Source organism: Gracilinanus agilis, chromosome 2 (assembly GCF_016433145.1).
Source record: "Gracilinanus agilis isolate LMUSP501 chromosome 2, AgileGrace, whole genome shotgun sequence".
NCBI lineage: Eukaryota > Metazoa > Chordata > Mammalia > Didelphimorphia > Didelphidae > Gracilinanus > Gracilinanus agilis.
In genome coordinates, this window is record NC_058131.1 from 609827287 (window position 1) to 609850724 (window position 23438).

At 38.2% G+C, this 23438-nt stretch overlaps 1 protein-coding gene across 1 annotated transcript in view; it reads right to left on the reverse strand.

Moving 5' to 3' along the window:
* PDE8A (phosphodiesterase 8A) overlaps nucleotides 1–23438 on the reverse strand; it is a 106213-nt gene that overhangs the window by 51104 nt on the left and 31671 nt on the right. The window contains exons 7-13 of the mRNA XM_044665487.1: nucleotides 21786–21923; nucleotides 16042–16130; nucleotides 11555–11606; nucleotides 11410–11452; nucleotides 7135–7212; nucleotides 3084–3154; nucleotides 1932–2096 (exon numbers count right to left, since the gene is read on the reverse strand). Of these exons, the coding sequence (XP_044521422.1) occupies nucleotides 1932–2096; nucleotides 3084–3154; nucleotides 7135–7212; nucleotides 11410–11452; nucleotides 11555–11606; nucleotides 16042–16130; nucleotides 21786–21923 (636 nt within the window). The remainder of the gene's footprint in view (nucleotides 1–1931; nucleotides 2097–3083; nucleotides 3155–7134; nucleotides 7213–11409; nucleotides 11453–11554; nucleotides 11607–16041; nucleotides 16131–21785; nucleotides 21924–23438) is intronic.

A 23438-nucleotide genomic window follows, 5' to 3' on the forward strand; every position in this document is an offset into this window, starting at 1 on the left:
TATATAGAGAGAGAGAGAGAGAGAGAGAGAGAGAGAGAGAGAGAGAGAGCAATCCTACCTCATACTCAGGAGCTGCCTGGGAATCAAGAGAAATAGTATGACATCATAGATGTAATGGAAGACTTAGAAGATCTGGATTTGAACCCACCAACCTTTAAAGAGTTCCAGAAGCTCTTTAATATATTTATATACTTATATATTTGTCAAGTGGTAGGCTTTATGCAGATTTAGCCCAATGCTTAGGTGGCCCTTTATGTGATTTAATGGTGCCAGGCATCTTCTCAACTCAAAAAATGTATTTTTCTTATCTGTGATAGTATCAGAAATTCTACTATTAGAGATTTTTTCTTCTGAGTTAGGTTATTTCCTCTGGAAGTATCCTTGACTGAAATTCAGATTTTGCTAGTTATGGAAACAATAGTAAAGAATTTTAGATCATTCACAACTGAGACCATATTTTCTTTCCTGACTGAAACCAGGACCAGAAAGTGTTAAGAGGAGAAAATACTTCTGGAATGGGAGATAGTCAGTAAAAAAGCAATGGATTTGTGATGTGGAACACTAACAAGAAGAAGGTCGGCATCCTTGGATTGGAGAGTACACAGAAAGGGGTAAAGAGTAAAAAGACCAGAAAGTTAGAAGGTGCCAGATTGGGAAGGGCTTCAAAGGGCAAAAAGATTTTATATTTGGTCCTGGAGAGAATGAGCCACTAGAATTTACTGAATAGGTGAGTGGCATATCAGACCCACTTTAAGAAAATCATTTTGACAGATGAGTAGAGGATGAATCAGAGTAAGCAGAGTCTTTAGGCAAAGGGACTGACTAGCAAGTTATTGCAATAGCCTAGGGAAAAATGTTCAAGGCCTGTCCTGGAGTAGCCACTATGTGAGTACAGAAAATGGGATGTATAGGAGAGATGTTTTGAAGGCAAAAATAACAAGATTTGGAAATAGATTAGATATAGGTCTTTTGATCTTACAAAGCACTTTGTTTTTCACCTCTAATGTGTCCTTATATATTTGAATTATTTGTGTTTGTGTCTGTCTATCCATTGATTAGACTGTAAGCTCTAAGAGGGCAGACACCATGACTTAATCTAAACTCAATTATTGGTCTCAGTTCACTGTTCTGCACACAGGTGGTTAAAAAATGTCTGCTGAAGAGTGAAATGAGCAGAACCAAGAGAACATTATACACAGAAAGTGAAACATCATGGAACGATCCAATATAATGGACTCTGCTACTACAAGACAATCTCAAGAGACTTCTGAGAAAGAGTGCTATTACATCAAGAGAAAGAACTGTGGGAATAGAAACACAGAAGAAAAACAAATGACTTATCATTTGTTTATATGGATATATGATTGGGGCTTTTGGTTTTAAAAGATTGTTCTATTGCAAAAACAAATAATATGAAAATAGGTATAAGTGATAACATTTGTATAACCCAGTAGAAGTGCTTATTGGATTTGGGAGGGTAGAGGGGACAGAAAGAAAATGAAATATGTAAACATGGAAAATATTTTTATAATTAAAAAAGAAAAAAAGAAAAACATAGTTAAAAAAGAAAGAAAAAAATGTCTGCTGAAATGAATCAATAGGATGTCAAAGACAAATCATTATCTCTGTTATCGTTCTGATAACTGACAGGATTACCTAGGGTAATATTGCAATGCAAGAAACCCTGCATTACACCCCCTTTCAGGATTAGCCTTAGTCCTTTAGGCTGGAACCTGATGATGATTGACATCTCAAGATTCTGGTCCTGAATCCCTTGATGTATACCGTAGAAATTAAGGCTTAACAAATTCATTGGGTCCAAAGTTGTTTGAATATCCAGATAAAGGGATTTGGCATTTCTAATTTTTAAAAATATAAAAATGCAACAAAAATGTGAAAGCAAATCTCCAATTATTATCTTTGTTACTTACAGACATGAGGCCACCAACAAGATCACTGGCATGAGGATCGTCATCCTTAGTCCCAAGTTGTGGAGAATATAACTCAGTGGTTCTTAGGATTTCCAGCACACGGTCTAAAGCTTCTGCCACAGGCATTGGACTGCTTTCTTGTGCAGCATTAATGATATTTATTACCTATATTAAGACAAAGAATTGTTTGTAGAGTTAGTAAGTTACAGAATTTCAAAGTTGGAAGGGAACTTAGTGACCAGCTTCTTCCATTCATATCTGGAAAAGAATCACCAGTTAATATGTTTATCTGTACATGGCCATCTAGATTTGGCTTGAAAATCTCCTGTGGAGGAAGCTCACAATTTCCCAAGGCTGCTCATTTCTGTACTTGACAGATTTCATAGTTATGAGGTTTTGTCCTCAAATTTAATCTAAATTTGCCTCTCTGCAACTTCTAGCCATTGTTCCTGGTTCTGTTCTTTGCAAACTAAAAGAACTAATCTAATTCCATTCATATTTTAATTACCTGCCTCTTAGTTACCTGAAGACAGTTATTATGGCCCCTTCTCCCAAGTCTAAGATTTCTTTTCTAAGATAAGTATCCTTAGCTCCTTACAAAGAGTCTCCCTCATTCTTCCTAAAAGATAGTGCTCAGAATTGAACACAATACTACCCTTGTGTACTAAGCAGGGTAGAAGACAGCAGGACTATTACCTCCTGATTTCCTAGAAGCTCAGTTTATCTCAATGCAGCCCAAGAGCTCATTAGCTGTTTTTGTTGCTTTAAAATCCTATTTCATATTGAACTTCAAGTCCATGAATATTCCAGATCTTTTTCATTCAAGTTGTCTTCTTGCCATTATCATCCATATGACATTGATTTCTTGAACCCGAGTTTCAGATTTTACATTCATGCCCATTCAATTTCATTTTATTAGAGTCAGCTCAATCTTCTAGTGAAACTACAATAAACCTAAGTGAGGTAAATTCTACAGGTCAAGCTAATAATAGCACTCATTGCTAACTTACATAAGGCTCCCTGCCCCCACCAATTCTTATGAAACACAGTTCCTCATACAATGAGTTAAACTAGTATAAGACAATAACAGAAGACAATAGAATTCTGTTTCATGTAGTTCAATTCAATTGAGAAAGAAAATAAAACATCTACCTTGGTGATAGGTGCTTCAATAGTCATTGAATGTATCCTTGCCATGGAAGAGTGTCGTCTCTGTGAACTCCCTATGATAGAAATAATGTAAGGATCACCAGTGGTGTAAACATTGAGTCACACAGTCTGTGCCTCAATCATAGAACTGAGTTAGAAAGGAATCTAGATGTTGACTAAAAGATATTGGAAATTATCAGCCCTTTCCTTTTATAGATTAAGAAACTGGGGCCAGCAAAAGTGTCTTGCCCAAGGCCACACAATCAATAGTCTTTTGACTCCACCATGCCACCTTCCTGGAGGAATTGATTCCTTAATTTCCAGGATTCGTACCTAAATCCCATCTGTCATAGAAAATCACACTGAAGATTTGTACTAGCAATTTGGCCCTGACTCAAAAGTATTAACAAAGAAATGGCTTAAGGAAAACTTTTCATTGTCCTGAGTAAAGGTGCCCATCTCTAAAACATAAACCGTTTTCCTGCAAACTCATTGATAAAATCAGGTTCATTTATTGCTCAGTCTATTAAATCTTCTCACTCTGCTCCAACAATCTCAAATGACTTCTTCTACATGATTTGTTCTGCATCTGTTCTTATTAGCAAGAATCACATCTTGCCACAAACTGAAACTGCTGAGATCATAGCAAAGAGAAAATCAAAAGAATCTCTCTTGTGCTCCAGCCTCACTGCTGGAAAGCTGGATGTCCAAAGGTATCTCAATTTCAACAGGTCCTATGTGGACATGTTATATCCCACCTATACCCCCAGCCAATGAGCATCTCCTCTAAACTTTCCTTATAGTTAGAAATGGAAGGCACCCCCCCCCATTCTTCCTTTCATCCAGGTTCACAGCATTGAAGTCATCCTTCAGTCTTCCTTTTCTCTCATTTCCCATATCCAATCATCAATTCCCATTAATTCTCCCTTTATAACATCTCTTGCCTCCATCTTCTTCTTCACTAATATGGCTAACACCCTAATTTAGGCCCCCATCATATTCTACACAGATTATTTAAAAAACCTCCTGATTGATTTCCTTGATTCTAATCTCTCCCTTCTCTAATCCATTTTCCATTCAAATGTTGAAATAATTTTTAAAAAAAATCTGGATATGTCATATCCCAATTTAAGAATATTTCATGATATTCTTTTTTAAAACCTTTACCTTCTTCTTAGAATTAATACTGCATATTGGTTTCAAGTCAGAAGAGTAATAAGGGGTAGGCAATGGTGGGTAAGAGACTTACCCAGAGTCACACAATTAGGAGGTGTCAGAGGTCAAATTTGAACCCAGGACCTCCCATCTCTAGTCCTGGCTCTCTATCCATTGAGCCACCTAATTGCCCCTCCCCATTGCCTCTTAAATAAAACACAAAGTCATCACCTTGACATTTAAAGCAATTGACAATTTGGCTCCAGTTTACTATTCTAGGCTTATTCTCCTTTGGACACTCTATAATTTAAGCAAATTAGCATACATGCTATTACCCAAATTTGGCCTTTCGTCTTCTATCTCCATTTCTTTGCTTAGGTTGACTGAAATGTGCTATCTCCTGCCTTAGAATTCATTTAGCTTCTTTCAGAGTTCAGCTCGGGTCCAGCTTTTCCATGAAGTCTCTCCTTCCCCTAGTTGTTAGTATTGTCTCCCTCCTCAAATTACTTTTTACTGAAAGAAAATTTAAGTTCTTTGCAGTTGGACTCATTTTTCACTTCCTATTTGTATCTTCAGTGTCTAACACAGTTCTTTTAGAGAGGAAGCACCTAATAAGAGTTTGTTAAACTGCTGAAATTTTAGTTCATATGCCTTATTTCAGGTGAGGAAACTGAAGCCAGTTGAGGTTAGATGGAGGTCAGAAAGACAGTAAGTAGAAGAGTCTGGAGTTAGACCTATATCCTTTGATTTAAAATCCTATGCTTTCCCCCACTAAGCTAGAATAGCTCAGGAAGCTAAGCTGAGATATTAAAGTTATTTCTTCTCCCCTCTTCTTTAACTCTAGGTATTTGGATCTGCCTCCCAATTTCAGAACAAAAATCTAAATACCCCAAGATTCAATGCTGCTCTAGACTTTTATGCCATGTATGGGACAAGAATAAGTAATACAATCTACCTTTAACTGGACTACATGTGATTTTCTGGCTCAGTTTTTCAAAGCACCCTTTGACGATGCCCCATCATTTTGGATGTTTAGACTAAACATTATATAAGGCAACAGAAGCTGTCAGGATCTGCGATGTGATACCTTTTTTTGGTCATTGTTATTATTAAGATTTGGTTCCTTATTTAGGATAGGGATAAGGAGAAAAATGCCTGTGAACTGCTCTGGCAAAGAAGGAAGGAAGCTAAAGAGTCACTATTATTCATTATTCATGTTTCATATACAGTTGGCACACTGTTAAATCAAGGCACCAACAATCTTATTGAATATAGTCTGGGAGAGGACTTTATAAAAAACCTCATTTGACGGATGAGGAAATTCAAGCTAAAAGTGAAGATCACACCACCAGTAAATGGCAATTGGGGGACCAGAAAATAGGGAATCCTACTTTGTTTCTGGCCCTGCCTCCACTTTGCCTGGTTCCCCTGAATCTCAAAATAAGATCCATCTGCCCAAATAAAGGCTGAGGAGACACATTGTTTTGAGGTGATGCCTAGTGTAACGTGGGTTCTTTAGCTTAGGGCCTTTCCTCCCTAACTGCCAAAGAGTAAGAACTTTTCAAGATCACCACATGTGTGTACTTCCTATGATGTCTTTGCTTCCATGACATCTGGGATGATTTCGATCTCATTGATAAGAAAAAAGATAAAACAAAACATTTTGGAATAGGCCATTCCAAGTCATCTGGTCAAGCCTTCTGTGTTGTAGTTATTGGGTTGAACTTGGAGTAGAGTTATTCCACCGCATATTTTCCAGTGTTCTGTCCAACCTAAGCTTCAAATGATATCAATGATAACTTTAAATGACAGCAAGCCCTTCCTTTTTCTTGTTTCCAATTTTTTTGAATCCTTATTTTCTATCTTAGTATCAGTGCTAAGACAGAAGAGTAGCAAGGGCTTGGCAATTAAGCCTAAGCAATGTGCCCAGAGTCACACAACTTGGAAACATCAGAGGCTAGATTTGAGTCCAGGTCCTCTAAGTTCTAGACCTACTTCTCTATCTACTTTGCTACCTAGATACCCCAGTAAATCCTTCTTCTTCTTTTTAAAAATCCTTTCTATCCATCTTAGAATCAATACTGTGTATTGGTTCCAAGGCAGAAGAGCAGCAAAGGCTAGGAAATGGGAGTTAAGTGACTTGCCCAGGGTCACACAGCTAGGAAGTATCTGAGCTCATATTTGAACCTAAACCTCCCATCTCTAGACCTGGCTCTAAATCCATTGAGCCACCTATTCCTCCTTCCCCCATTAAGTCCTTGTTAACAAAAAGAGCTGATGAGATAAACAAAATTTCATGATTATTACGAAAAATTGCAATTTTTTGAGGGGGTGAAGAAGAAAACTTATAATTTTATGGTGTTGGATATTTCCCATATGGAAACTCTGCCAATAAAGCTTGGTAACAACTCTGCAACTCACAGTATTGGAGTTGCTGGGGACACTGAGAGATTAAAAGATTTGCTGTCAAAGTTAACACTTGAACCCAAATGTTCTAAGGCCTTTTCTGTATCTACTATGCACACTGTGACTGGTTTAATCAAAACAAGTAAATTTAAACTTCAATTTCTTTTACAGTAATTTAATATTAACTTATTTTAAACTGTTACAAGAGGATCCAAATGGGTACATATAATGGGGGCGGGATAGAGAAGATATAAGAACGCCATGCATTTTACTATAATACACAAGGAAGTTTGTAAAGAGCAAATTCTTAAACTTTTAAAAACTTTTATAAAAACTTTTTCAAAGTTTTTGAAAGAGATAATTTTTGAAAGTGCAATCTAAAATAAAAGAAAATAGTTATGAATTTTTAAATATTCACAAGTGAAAATGGGCAGGTTGAGATGGTGTAATATTGAAATGACATTTTCTCCTGTTGGCCTATTTGTTAACATACCATCACTTCCTCGGGAGGTTGTTGATCTGACATCTAATGAACCTTTCCTCCTATCTTTGTGTCTGCAACTCTGAATATCTGTGGAAACAATATTGTTTTATATAAAATGAAAAACAAAAAAACTCTTAGCAGAATTATAGCAAACCACAGCAGTCTAAAAATTTCAGAAAATAAATTATAATTCAATGTGGGATAAGAGTACACAGCTTCAGTAATGTTAAAGTTTCATGAAGGCCAATAATGTTCACTTCTAAAAACAAGACCCAGTTGAACTGCAAGGAAGACAGATACATCAGAATTTCCACTATGTAGTGGTGAGGAATGTTAGCCAATTAGAACTCTCCTTTGGATGAACATTCCACCCCTTGTTTAAAAAGATCCACATAGAAAGGTGCCTTGTATAGAGTTTCTAGATCATACATTTGCAGAGAGTTCCTAGAAGTCTGTAAAGAAATAGTCTAAAGTGGACATTGGCAGTGGAAGGAGGAGAAGAAATGCACATTGAAAAGCATTTTCCCCTTAAACCTTTAAATGAAATCTGAAATCAGAGAGTAGGAAAAAATGATTTTCCCCTAAATTTTCTCCATTTTCTACAGAATATAAATGTTTAAAGAGTCTTCAGGTTGAAAGTGAACTCTTTTAATAGGAGACATCTCTGGCATTGGCTTTTGGGTGAATTCCAAATGTGACCAGCTAGAAAATCAGTTCCACCTCTAGCATTCCGTATCTCTGTCCATAGCACCAGCATCCTTTTGTCTCTTTTAGGCTCTAAACCTTTGAGTTGTCTCTGATTGCTCCCTCCTCACAGCCAAACACTCAACATGTCTTTTTGTCCTTCTCTCCCAATATTGCTTCTATCTTTATCTTTCTGTTCCATCCTGCATCACCCCAACTCAGGTCCTTTGGGTTTCACTGCCATATTACTTCGATAGCCTCCTAACTTATTTCCCTGCCATCAAGTTTCTATTATTTTTGTATACCACTGTTTGAAAAATTTTCCCAGATAGCCCCCTTAATCATTTCATTCCCTGTTTTAACTATAAAACCAAAAATAAATTCTCCATCATTCTCTAATGCCTACAGACTCCTTCGCCTGTCATTCCACAAACCGGCCCCAGCCTAACTTTCTGACTTTTTCTCTCTCCACTCCTCCATATAGATCTTCTACAGTGATCTGATTGATCTATTAATCACAGTCAAGCCTCACTCCTCCCCCTCACTCCAAATTCTTGTATTTTCTCACATTTCCATGTTTCATCCCTATCTCTCTGAAGTGCCTTCATTTTCTCCCATGACTCCCCATGAAATTCCCATCTTTCCTTTAAGATCTACCTATTCTTTCAAGTCTTCCTGACTACCACAACCTGATACTCTTATCCTTCTTTTAGCACCTATGCTAATTGTTGTCTGGCCCATTGATTTGTTAATCAGTTATGTACTGTCGCATGACATCTTTTGCACTGTTATATTAAAATGTTTAAATAACACAGTGTTAGTTTTTGTTTAGATCCGGAGTTGAGATTTCATTAGTGCACGGAATTCCTAGTGTAGTTATGCCCCTTGATCAATGCAGAATTAATAATGGTTAATAGTTAATAATAGTTAGCATTTACTTTGTGTTTTAAGGTTTGCCAAGAACCTTACATTTGTTATCTCAAGTAATCCTTACAACAACCTGGTAGGGCAGGTACTGTTATTATCCCCATTTTATGGATGAAGGAATTGAAGCTGGGAGAGATTAAATTACTCGCCTACGATCACATAACTAGTAAATGTCCAAGACAAGCTCTCTAATCACCTAGTTATTTCTGGGACTCCGGCTGGTTTGCAGTTTATAGATTTAGACAACTGAGTAAGGTTTTGGGGTTAAGTGACTTGTCCAGAATAATTCAGTTATTATTAGTGAAAGGAATTAAACTCAGGGCTTCCTGACTGCAGAGCTATTCCCTCTATCTACCCCAGCATGCTGCCTCACAGGTCCAGACTCAAACAACATTATTTGCTTTTTTAAAGTTTTACTTTGATGACTCATTGAGGTGTGGGGAGATCTTGGGTTCACAAAGACTACAATGATGGAACATAAGCTCTGGTAGGTTCTACCAGGCAGGAGAAGCCTCAAGCGGAGGTCTAATGATGGACCTAGTCTAGTAACCAGTCTAGCTAAGTTTAGGGAGTGTTATTAGATTCCTGGTCATTAGATAATGAATTATCCTGGCTGAAGCAACTCATGAAGATGGTATACTGAGGCAGAGAGGGGCTGTGAGTTTTATAGATGGAGATCATACTCATCCCACTGTGATTGTGGATCTTGAAATAACTAAGGCCCATGAGAAATTCTGAAGACCCAAAGGGAGACAATTTAAATGAGGAGGAGAAATGGGTTCTGTCTAAAGAGAATGATGTGGATGCACAGGGAACACACTAACTCACTTAGATTTTAAAAGGAAATATACAGAAATTGGAAATGAGTTTAAGTAATAGAGAATGAAAAGGATTGGGAAGGTCTTATAAACACCATGTCAGGAATTCCAAAGTTCAGAATGAACTGAGGCTGGTAAAGGAAGTTGAAGACAACCAAAAGGTTTCTTATTTTGTTTTTGTTTGTTTGTTTATTTATTTTTAGTTTTATGGGAGAAGTATCAAAGAAAGTATAGGACCTTTGCTTGGACTGGATGAGACAGTGCTAACTGACAACAGAAGTCAGGAGAGTTCTTCTGTTCTTACTTTGTTCCTGTTTCTTGTGTGAAGGAGAATGACTATCATACTAGAAATGATGGAAGAAAAGGCACTTACAGACAGGTTAGAGCTGATCATCAGAGTGTACTTGGCATCTATCCTCTACTTATCTTCTATCAATCATCTATCTCTCTACCTTATATTATCTATCTATCTATCTGTATTATCTATTGTTTATTATCTATCATTCTCTAGCTAATCTAATCTCTATCTAATGCTCAGCATTTACACCACCTCCCACAAAAGGCTTTTTTTCTGTTCTTCTGCCTCAATTGCTTTTACCTTCCCAAAATTATTTAGTATTTATTTTGTGTTCACTTTACACATACTTAATACATGTGTATTAATACTTACATGTGTACATATTGTTTCCCCAAGAGAATGTAAGCTCTTTGAAAGCAGGGACTGTTTTTATTTTTGGCTTTATATCCTCTATAGCTTGCCCAATGCCTGACACATAGGTACTCAACTGAGTGGGTTTTTTTACCATTTATTTTTATTTTTTTATATATCAAATAATGTAATGTATAACAAATCATAATAAACATAATTATCAAGTAGAAGCAAGTTCTCATATTGGAAATGCTGAAAAATCTAGATGATCCACTTATCTTTTAAACCCTTACCTTCCATATTAGAATCAATACTGTGTATTAATCCCAAGGTAGCTGAGTAGTAAGGGGTAGGCAACGGGAGTTAAGTGACTTGCCCAGAGTCACACTACTAGGACCTGTCTGCAGCTAGTTTGGAACTCTGGACCTCCTGTCTCTAGTCCTGATTCTCAATCCACCCAGTCACCTTGTTGTCCCTAATGTAAATGTTTCTTAACTAGGATCAAATATCTTAAACTGAAATCAAATATAGGAGAAAATCTTAAATTGGAATCCAATAAAGGAGAAAACCTTAATCTCAAAATAATAAAAGAGTCATAAAATTCATATTTAGTTGGGATTCTGTCAAGTTTCAAAGTAAAGTGGTCAGATAGATATAGAAATATCCCTTTGTTGTTAATTGAAAGTTATTTTTCCTTCAGAGTATTATGAAATCTCCTCGGTGTAAAGAGGTCTTTTAAAATCTTTTCTGCCTAAATTAAAAACATTTAGAAGCTACATAAGAAAAGCAGCAATGACAAAGTATCAGAGAAATGAATGACCAGAAAAAGAAAGGTTCATCATCTGGAGATAACAGGCATAGCTCTCATGTCCTGTTGGCATCTGAACTTTCCCAAAAGACCTAGAGGTAGGTCCCCTCAGCATACTGGTGAGCCCCATAGTCATGGATGGATTGTAACCTACGTCCTTGGAGAGTGTGATTATTGACAATAATAGTTCCCATCTATGTATCATTGTAAGGTTGGCAAAATGTTTTGCATACATTTTCTCATTTGACCCTTACCGTATCATTATCCCCATTTAACTGATGAGGAAAATGACTCTGAGTGAGATGAAGTTCTTTGGCTCTAATCACATCCCTCCCCACACTGATGAGACACAGAAACTTGGGTAGAAATAACAGAAGAAGGAAAGGGGGACAACTTACCGGTTTGAGATTCAGCCTGAACACGTTCACACGTTTTTTCTACCTACAAATGAATACTTGGAGACATTAGTTCACATTCCTTAATTTCACAATTGTATTATTTTTGCTAGAATTGATATCAGGTAATAGCCCTCTTTTTACTGACCTTATTGATGTCATTGCACAGTCTACTAATGGACACATAGTGTCTAATCTTTCTGCAAGCAAAACAAAACAAAACAAAACATCATTTTCTTCCTGATTCTCCATGCTGATTAACTCAGTCTGGTTTTCCTTTACGAGGACAACAAAACAGTCAAAGGTATTAACTGGTACACAAAATGCTCAAGGCAGGATATTTACTTTTCTCGTTTCTATCCAAGGCCATTGATAAAGGAGCAGGGGGTCTGGGAACATCCATTTGTGTTTCTGTAGAAAGATGAGTAACTCTTCAAAGAAAACAAATTCTTTCCTACAAAGGAATGAATCTTATGCTCAGTAACTACGTCATTGGGTCAGACAATGAAGCAAAAACTGTCTATCACCAGAATTCTGAGGCTGAGAATAGGAGGGACTTTGAATGGAAACAGAAAGCAGCAATTTGTCCCTTAGGATGCTTGTTTCATGTTCATCACAATTATGGTCAACTCCTGGGGAACTTAACCAGCGTGGCAGTGCCCAGTACAGTGGGGCTGTTCCTCAATAAACAGTTCAATTTAGAACTTTGGAAATTCTTCCTCACTTAGCCAGACTTGCTCTCATGACCCAACAAGTCATCTCAGCTGAGCTCTGAAGCAGTTGGATTCTCTTGACTATTTTATGAACTCTGAAATTCACTGTGTAAACTCTTTTTTCTGGAGTTCATAAAATAAAAACTGCTTTCTAAAGTTTCCTAAAATTTTCTTTTCTCATTCCTATAGGAAGCATAACAACTGGCTGAGAAGCTTTTTTTTGTTTTTTTTTTTAAACCCTTACCTTCCATCTTAGCATCAATACTGTGTATTGGTTCCAAGACAGAAGAGCGGTAAGGGCTAGGCAATGGGGGTCAAGTGACTTGCCCAGGGTCACACAACTAGGAAATGTCTGAGGTCAAGTTTGAACCCAGGACCTCCCAACTCTACGCTTGATTCTCATCCTACTGAACTACCTAGCTGCCCCCTCTGAGAAGCTTTTTATTTTTTAAATAAAACCCTTACCTTTTGTCTTAGAATCAATACACAGTACTGGTTTCAAGATAGAAGAGTGGTAAGGGCTAGGCAATAGGGGTTAAGTGACTTGCCCAGGGTCACACAGCTAGGAAGTGTCTGAGGCCAAATTTGAACGCAGGGCATTCCATCTCTTGGTCTGGCTCTCAATCCACTGAGCTACCCAGCTGCCCCATCTGTGAAGCTTTTAAAAAGTGTTTTCCTGTTTAGGCACAGAATGGGAAAGAAGGGATTTCCTACAAATTTCAGAGATATCCAGTTTCTGGACATTTTGAATCCATGGGAAATTGGTTTGCATATATCCTAGTTTACTCATAAACTAATGCTTAATGCCCCAAAATAGTTCAGCTTATACAAGGATAATAAATGTATTTATTCAACTAGGACATGCTTTTGATTTTGGTTACAAGTAGATTTACAATCTGCTGAACTTTAAGGAATCTAGCATTTTTGTTTTTGATAGATTATCAGAAGGTAAAAAATTGAGAGCACAAAAGACCACCAATATTTTGGGAAAACAAAGTTCTTGTATCTTAGGGACTTTGTGATTTGCACTGTCTAGAAGATATAGAATTCAATCATTTTTTGATAGAAGAAGTGGGGGGATTGAAGCATGACTTTCATCCCAAAAAACCCTGCCTAATATTAGGGTGCTATTTTATAAGCTCCCACTGTCAGCAGTTTTTGCTTCCTCTGAGGCTACATTTTTATTACCTTCACAGTTTTCTGAAAAGTGATGTTTGCGAAAATTGAAAGAAATCTCTCTGCTTATTCTCATGGTTTTTTTGTTTTTGTTTTTGTTTTTTTTAAATGTTTGGCACAAGTCCTTGCGAGAGAACGTAGACCAGTGCTTCACGTGATGCAGGGGCTGGAGGAATCTGATGCAGAAGAAGGCAAAGGAAGCATCAAATGGAAACTCTCCGCTCACTGTAGGTGTCCAGTCCTAGCTCAGACCCAGGAGGTTATTCTCTATTCTATGATACTTGAAAGAAACTTCCCAGGAAAGTATCAGTGTAGCTTACTTTGTAATCCAGTCTAATACATGGACGGTGTTATCCACTTAAATTTCTGCCTTTAATTGACTCTAAGAAATGTGGAATGATTATCTAAAACTGCACATGGTAGGGGGCAGCTAGGCAGCTTAATAGATTGAGAGGGAGGTCCTGGGTTCAAATTTGACCTCAGATATTTCCTAGCTATGTGATTCTGGGCAAATCACTTAACTCCATACGCCTAGCCCTTAACACTCTTCTGCCATGGAACTAATACTTAGAATCAATTCAAAGACATAAGATGAGGATTAAAAAAAACCTGTATATAGTTTGATATAAAATCTTCCTTCTATAGGATTTTTAGAAATCATGTTGAGGAAGATAGTCACTTAAGGTCAAATAATAATAATTTTTATTAATTTATTTTCTTAATCATTCTAAAAAATTATATCCATTGGTAGAAGAATCCTAGTTTTCTATCCAGCTTCATTCATTTATTATTTTATTAATTTCTTATTTTGAGAGTTTGGATCACCCTCTTTCTCCTGGGCTGAAAGTGTGGTCTCTTCCTTTGGCCTTCTGGTGGCCTTCTGCTCTAAGAGTTCTTCATCTTAGTGCTGGACTTAGTGTGGACACCAAATCTTTAGCTCTCCTGTAGCCCAGAACTTCTGAATGCAATCAATCCAACCTCCATCTCTCCCAGTATCAGAGATTGATTATAGGTGTGCACCACCATGCTCATCAAAAGATAGATTACAATCATTATTTTCTTTTTACTGAGAAAGAGAGGCAAAACATAAAATAACAAAAGATATATGAAAGGATCTGTTTGATACAGTTCAAATGTCTGACCCAAATGGAATTTACCAGATCTACAATTTGTTGAACTTTAACGAATATGGTATCTTCATTTTTGACAGTTTATTAAAAGTAGGTGAAACCCACAATGTAGTCACAGATGGATTTGACTGGCATAGTTTATGGAGTGCTCAATCCCACATTCTCTTCCTTCTCAATTTATGGCCCAGATGTTTCTGCGTGTGATTCTGGTAATGATAATGAGTGGTTTTCTAAGCATAATGGCTTCTTTTTCTTTTGGAGAAGTTCATCCAAAAATTCCTCTTTTCACTTCTCAGTCACTTTCTGCCCCAGCTCCTGACCTCCTTATTTAACCATTATCTCCTTCAGGACTTGAGCTGTGGCCATGATTCTTAGGTAGGTGGCATAGCAGGTAATTATCTGGCAAATGTGTTACTCATATAGACAGCTCTCTACTAACCTGATGAGAATCACATACCAACCTGACTATGCCTACCCAACCAACAGGTACTTTCCTGCCCTCATAATAAGATCAATGAAATCATTTCCCTATAGAAACTCTGGCTCGTGAGGGTACAAATCAATGATAATGGGGCAAAACTGGAAAGTGGTGTCTCTTAGTGAATTCTAAGACAAAATTTGGACAGAATGAAAATTGCCATGGCATATTCCTAATAACCAAAAACTTCAAAAGGATATATTTGATTCTAAAAGAATTGGCAGTATTTTTTTAAACAATAGCCAATCCAACTCTGTTATTCCTAAGAAATACTCAGGCGATTTTTCAGAACTAAGAGCTAAGTACCACCATGTGTCATGCTGGAGAATGGTAAAATTCACAGTTTACAAGGGGTGACTTAAAGGAGTCATCATCTCATTCATTCAATTCAGTCAGTGAAAATGTATCAAGTACTGACTATACACCAAGCACTAGGGAAAATAAGGTTGAAAACAAAATAGTTTGAATTTTCTCACATGTGAATAAATGTAAAATCAATTTACTATTGATTAGTAAATTGAAAGTGTTGCTTTTCTTGCTTCATAGCAAGATTAATAATTAGGAGTTAAAGTCTAGACTATGCAGAATATTACATTTTCTTCAGCATTTATCTGTTTACTGGCAATGCCTTTTATAAACTGAACATTGTGTCCTTAGCCTTGTAGCCAAAGTGTGCCAGTACTTAGCACAGTGCCTGGCATATAGTAAATGCTTAATAAATATTTGTTGACTTGATTGGAATATTTGTGCATGTGTGTGCGTGATTACTGAAACTTAATTTAGCAGCATAGACAGAAAAAAAAGGGCTTATGGGAAGTGACATTCATTCTTTCTTGTATAGCAGAAAATGGGGATGGAGATAATTTTGTATAGTTGACATAGGAAAAAAATCATTCTAGAGAGAAAGGTGGTCTTCCTTGTATCCTATGGAAACAATTACATTTTTAAAAGTTGCCATTTAAAAAAACTGAATCATTATCATGAAGATGCTCAGGAGGTGCCAAATTAATTTTCTAGGTGGCCTATGACCTTGCTGAGATTTTTTAAACTTACTCAAATAGACATACTTTAAGGTCAGTTTTGAAGCAACACAAAAGTATCATCTGTTGGCTGAAGCACTGGATTTCTTTCTACTCACCCTCCCTGTCCGATGACAGGTATTATCTTCACATTTTGTTGTATATTATCCCCATTTTTCTTTTTGGCATAATAAATTCCTTGCCACTCCTATAAATGGAGTTCAAGCATCATTAAATTTTGTATTCAAAACAGAAACCTCAGAACATTTCCTAGTTTGTGTTCCAATTCATTTAACACTTCTAAGACACTTACAGATAAAATGTGGTCTAAACCCCAGACACAATGTTTTCCTTCTCGGCTGGGTTATTGACAAAGGTCATTGTTCTGAAGGCCCCCCAGGACCACTGATCCAAAGCAGGACCTTTTTTTTGGCTAGAGGGACTCAATAGATATTAAGTATAGCAGGGTCCTCCATCGCTGAGATGTAGAGGCTACAGAAATACCAACCCTTAGGACATCGTTCCCCAGTCTGCCTCAGGGATGCAGGAGTGTTGACCTCTGCCCCTGTCTTTGAAGTCAGACTGGAAGAGCAGCAGTATAAGGGAAGGAGTGTGAGATTTAGAGTCCGAAGACTCAAGCCCAAATTGGATTAGATTCCAAGCCCAAATTTGTCACTAACTATCTGACTATGACTAAGTCACTGAACTCCAATTTCTTCTGATGTCAACTAGGAGACTGGACTACATGACTTAAGCTGTTCCTTCATCTATGATCTATGATATTATGGCCTCCAAGGATCTTCCTCAATTTAAAATGATGACCCTTTGATCCTGGAGACTAAAAGGAGACTCATCTGTAACCAGCACCTACTATATGCCACACACCGAGCTAAGCTTGGGGTATAAAGATAAAAGTGAGAAAAATATCTCCCTTAAGGAGCTCACATTATATAGAAACATGTACATGGTAAGTATATAAATAATATATACAAAATAATTTGGGGATGGAGCGCACCAGTAGTTGAAAGGGAGACAGGATCAGGAAAGTCTTTATACAGAAGGTGGCTTTTAAGCTGAGCCTTGAAGGAACCAGCCCAAGAAGCCAAGATGTGGAACGTCTAGAGGACAGCCAGCTCAAAGACAAAGACTGGAGACGGACCATTTAGATCGAATGTGCCTGAAAGATCCACGGGACCTTTAGAAGATGGGAGAATTTCTGCCCTTCTGGCACAACAGAAAGAAGCTATAGACAAGAATAGTCCAATGGGGCATTGGAGACAGGGAGCAGAGTAGTCTGGGCTCTAGGAGGAGTGAGCAAGAATTAGAGTGGGTTAGTATTCTAAGTCAAATGTAGGCAAGAGATCAGAAGTACAGATGGTTCAGATAAAGGCAGTTATCAGGAGACCAGAGAGCAGGTAAGGACTCATCAAACCAGGTACACAACCAAGAAAATTACAGTACCAGCAGTCAGAACATAGGATGTGATCCTGATCCTGCTACGAAAAGTATTTAGTTTAGGGTCTATCAGTAAATTTGCCAGGGCAGGAACTAAGGTCAATGTAGGGTAGGGAGGCAGCATAGGAAAAGGATTGGATTGGAACTCAGGGGGCCTGGACTCAAATCCTGGCTCTGTTACCGGCATGACCTTGGATAAGTTGCAATAAAGTCTCTGTTTATTCATCCATAAAATGAAGCAATCTCAATGAAGATGATCTCTGAGGTTTCTTCAAGAACCTATAGATCTGGTGTTCAGATCAACCTATATGATCCCATATATCTGGGTTCAGATCTGGCTTCAGACACTAGTTAATATGTGACCCTGGGCAAGTTGCTTAACCCTGTTAACCTCAGTTTTCTCATCTGTAAAATGAGCTGGAGAAGGAAATTGCAAACCATTACAGTACCTTTGCCAAGAAGACCTCAAATGGAGTCATGAAGAGTCAGACATGTCTGAAATGACTAAACTACAACATGCCTGGGTTCATAGTAATGGAGTGACTAAAACTGGTTAAGGAAGCAGAAACCTGACCAATGAAAACAAACTATAGTAGTGGCAATGGAAGGTAGAAAGGAAGGGACAGATATGAGAAGAATAGTAAGGAAGTAAACAATAGCTCTTAGTGACTAGATAGAGGGGGTAGAGAACGTAAAGATTCAAAATGACCAGAAAGGTCTGTGACTAGAAGGATGGTAGTTACAGATATAGAAATATAGAAGACAAGAGCTTTATTCTAGGAGGAATGTGACGAACTTAGAAGACAATGATGCCTAGGTTTATTAATTTAAAGTCATCTTAGTCTCTTCCCCTTCTCAAGTCCTCCATATCTAATCAAATCCCAAATCCTGTTAGTTCTACCTCTGTGACTCTCAAATCTGCCCCTCTTATTCCACTTCTCCCCCAATTCAAGCTTTAATCACTTCTCATCTGGGTTACTGGAAAAGCCTTATAATCAGCCTCCATGTTTCCTGTCTCTCCCCTCTTGAATCCATCTATCATGCACTTGTCCCTCTGATGCACCTATTTACACACATCACTTTCCTAATCCATGAGACACCTCATTATGGAATCTCAGACCCTGGTCCCACCATATGACTTTTCCAGCCTTATGCAATATGTGTGTCTACATGTAGCTTGGTCATGCAGTAGACAGAGTGCTGTTTCTGGAGTCAGGAAGTCCTGAATTCAAAATTGGCTTCAGAACTTACTAGCTGTGGGACTCTGGGCAAGTAAAATGGAGATAATAATAGCACTTCCCTCAAAAGATTGTTCTGAGGATGAAATGAGATAATATTTGCAAATGCACATGGCACATAGTAGGGACTTCATTCCCTTTTTCTCTAACTCGTTTCTTTCCTTTTTCCTGTTTATTCATAAAATGGAAAAGAAAAACAAGGTTTTCTGCCCCTTCAGCTTCAAATGTCTTCTCACTTTAGAATCAACGAGTTAACTTCTTACTTCAAATACTTCCAAGGATCTGTGGTTTCATGGGTCATGGGAAGGCGGGGAGACAATATGTATTCCTTCCACTAACAGCAAACCCAAGATGCTCATATTTATGCCACTTCATCAGTGGCTATGACCTTAAAAAATCATCAGCTGGCGACTAACTTTCCTGATGATAACCCTCTCTGAACTTGGCCAGGCAGGCCAGTAGATGACAGGCACCCCCCAGTCTGTCCATGGGTAGAAGAAGACTTTCTCTATTTGCAGGTTCTGGCAAGCTCGTGCTCAGCTAATACACATTTCAAGAAACCAAGGTCACAGCCAGACCCTATAGAGCAGGACTTCTGGGGAGAAAATGAGTCAAGAAATGATGAAAATGGTTTTTATCCTTTGCCAAAAGCTTTTTTATTAAAAAAAAAAAAAGCTAAATGATCTCATTTCTGTCCTTCCTGATAAATGCAGGTCGTCACAGGGTGGGTGGCTCTAGGGAAAGCACTTGTAAAACATAAAGAAAGCATTCAATGAATCTAAGCTTAGGTGATTGCCATTTGGGTAACTTTCATTGGCAAGTAGACTTATTAGCCCTAACATTCATTACCAATGCCATTATGAAAAGGTGGATGAAAGTAGATGCTTCTTGTCCTGCCTACTCTTTGCCACTAGAAGCAGGTAGGTGGCTCGGTGGAGAGAGTGTTGTGCTTGGAGTCAGAAGGAACTGAGCAAGAATTCTGACTCAGGCACTTACTGGCTATGTGATACTGGTTACCCCTTTCAGACTTAATTTCATCATCTGTGAAAGGATAACAATAGCACCTTCCTCCCAGGGCTGGGAGGATCAAATGATATAATGTATGTAAAGCACTTTGCAAACCTTCAAGTGCTGTATAAATGTTAGCCATTATGATGAAGACAATGATAATGAGGAGGAGGAGGAGGAGGATGATTACATGGGGGCCAATGACCACAAATGGGAAGTTAGGAGGGAGTTAGTTGGGTCCAGAACTGAACCAGGGGCACAGAATGAGCTGGATTGCATTTGGAAAACTATAACATGTTTTCAAGGGTCTCAAGGTATGACTTGACCTCCAAATCACCCATTGTAGTTTGTTTGTTTTTAATAAATACAAACATTCTTCTGGTGATGTTATGCAACTATAAAACTTGGAACAGAACTGCCTCCAAAGGTTTAAAGTTATGGGAGATCCGAAAAGTTTTGGAAAGATTCACAGTGTACACAGATGGCCATCAGTACATTTACAACCATGACCTATGTGACAGAAGTGAAATAGGGAATACTGTTGAGGAAATATATGAACAGAAAAGTAAGAAGAATGGTCAGAGGGGCCAATGAGGTGGCTCAGAGGATTGAGAGAGCCAGGCTTAGAGATGGGAGGTTGAGGGTTCACATCTGACCTCAAGACACTTCCTAGCTGTGTGATCCTGGGAAAATCACTTATTCCCCATTGCTTAGACTTTGCCACTCTTCTGTCTTGGAACCAATACACAATATTGAGTCTAAGAGAGAAATCAAGGATTTAAAAAAAAAAAAGAAGGGTGATCATGTCATGGGAGAAGGAATACAAGATAGCCAATTTTTAGCATTGTCTTACTACTCACAATATGTAAAAACATCTGGAGAAAAACTCTCAATATGCTGAACAAAGTCTTTCTGGAGGATTTATGAGAAAACTTGGAGAAGAATCATATGGGATGAAAGCATGGGAGAAGGAAAAGGAAGGGAATTGTAACCTGCATTGAGGGCGGGGATAACTACATCAGGGAGATCACAGACCCACTGAAGTAGTCAAGCAGGAAGAGATAATTGCTGGTTGAGATACAGATGGAGAAATGATGGGACATCTCTGTTTTTAGATTGTTAGTTCTGGCCTGAAAATGGTTCATTTTTCCATGGAAAATGTACCTTTTCCCTTTAAAGAAAGGTAGTTTTGCAGGTCAGGCTATAAAAATCTGCAGCACTGTTAAAGGAAAGGTTTAATCAGTAAACTGAAGAATTATAGTTAGAACAAGTTAATCAGTAGACATCTATTAGCTGCTTGATGTCTGAAGAGAGGGAACAAGTTGGAGAAACCTGGAAGCTTGCTTTTGCTTATAATGCTTCCTGGACTAAGAGAGGCTCTTTTCTCATTGAAATCCCAGCTACCTTTCAAGGTCTGGTTCAAATGCAAACTCTTCTACACAAAGAGGCAGTGCAGAGCCTGAAGTCAGGAAGACTTGGGTTCAAATACGACCTCAGATACTTATTAATTGTGTGACTCTGGGCAGGTCACATTACCTCTGTGTATCTCAGTTTCTTCAAATATAAAATGGGGATAGTAACATCCTCAAACTCGCAGGGTTGTTGTGAGGATAAAGTGAGATAATATGTATGAAAAACAAATTAGCATAGTATCTGACACATAGTAGGTGCTTATTATAAATGCTCATTCTATTCCTCCACCCTGAAAGCCTTCCATAATTCTCCCACAAGCAAGGTCTTCCTTCTCTGAACTGTCACAATATTGTGTGCATCTCAGGGCCCCAACACATACAGCTTTGTAATAGAGTTGTTAATATACATGTCTTATGGATAGACTGTAAGCTTCTTGAAGGAGGGCAGGCAGGCATTGGGCTTATTGAGTTTTGCCTGGAGAGTGGGGGCCTGGGAGAGAAGAGCCACCAGTCACAAATAAGGAAAGTGGGAAGGTGTCAGGAAGATGCTGTATTCTACTTTTGACTTGTTGATTTTGAGATGCTACTGAGACATTCCAACAGAAGTGTCTAATAGAGCATTGGCAATTCAGGACTGGAGCTGTTCACTGGAGAGCTTAGGGCTGGACATAGACATCCAGATTAGTCTGTATAGAGGTAAATGCCTAATGAGCTCTGGGGTGGGAGGCGATGGAAGAATATAAGACTTACCTTTCCTATCTTTATGCATGAATTAATAGTATCCAAGAAATCAGCTTTTTTTTCATTTAGAGGCACTTCTGTTAACTCCTTTCCTAGAAGTTCACCTGTTTGATAGCCCATCGCTGTTTCAAATGCTGGATTTACATACTGCCAAAAGAAAGAGAAATTTGTCAAAATCATGCTGAAAAAGAAGGCAAAGTTGCTGAAGTCGGAGCTTAAGAGTCTGTCCTTGACCACTGCCTTCTTTGCCAAGGCACTTTATTTGTCTAAATTCAAAGGCCACAAGTATCATAACATTCCTCAAAGAGACTGAGGACAAAACCAGAAGGGGGAATAAAGCTCCAACTAGAGAAAAGTTCCATCTTGGGGCTTCCAGGAGATTCCAATTCTCAGTTTCTCTGAACTTTGGAGCTTGCAAAATTCCAGTCCCTTATCTGTCTGTTCCCCAGTTCTTCCATTTTTGAAATGGTGAAAGGAAGGAAAGATAGGAGAGACAAAGTCTGTCGCAATATGATTTCCTGATGGTATAAATCCTCAAACTGGAGGACAGGGTGAGATCAGTCAAACAGAACACGATGACAGAAGGGTGGCAAAATGGGGGATGTATATTGTCTCCAACATCACGATGACCTGCATTTATGGAAGACTTATATAAGTCCAGGGCACTGGCTTTATAGGTACTGGAGAGGGGTTGGTTCAAGGTTAGGCTAGTCACTACTTATGGAAGAGATGGAGTGAGGTGGGAGTAGAATAGGAAATTTTATGGGGATAACAGAATTCTAGTTTCTCTCATCCCTACCACTTTTTTTTTCAAACCATTACCTTCTTCTTAGAATCAATACTAAGTATCTGCTCCAAGGCAGAAGAATGGTAAAGGCTAGGTAATTGGGGTTAAGTGACTTGCCCAGGGTCACACAGCTAGGAAGTGTTGGAAGCCAGGTTTGAAGCCAGGTCCTCCTAATTCCAGACCTGGAGCTCTATCGATTCAGCCACTTAGCTGCCCCATCTCTACCATTCTTAGAGGTGACTCAGAATTTTGGACTCAACTGAATCTTCTTAAAACTTTTCAAATTGGTCCTGAGCTCCAAAGAGGAGCCCAGAACCATTTTCTTCCTATATTTCATTAACTTATTTTTGTGTGTCATGTATCCTTTTGGAGGTCTAAAAAAGCCTAAGGAGCCCTTCTCACAGAAATGTTCTTAAGAATATGAAATAAAACATAAATATTACAAAGAAAACCAATTATATTGAAATAGAGCTATCCAAAAAAAATTTTTTTAAACAAGTTCATGCACTCTTGGTTAAAGATTCCTGCTATAGTGAGATATTCCAAGAATAGAAACCTCATGTGCTGACTCACTGACCCAACTAACCTGTCCAGCAAGGACAGTAAAGGAGGACACAAGAGCTGAGAAGCATGTTAAAGGAGGACTACACTCTAAATCAAAGCTTCTGACACAGAATTATTATGATAGCAACGCTATCCAAGGAAAAGGGTCACAAATCTTGCTCAAACAAAATATTTGAGGGGAATGAACTTTGGCCAAGAAGCAGAGAAGGGAGTCCTTAAAGGAGAGGTACACTTCTCCAGAGCAGTTCTCTCTCTCTCTCTCTCTCTCTCTCTCTCTCTCTCTCTCTCTCTCTCTCTCTCTCTCTCTCTCT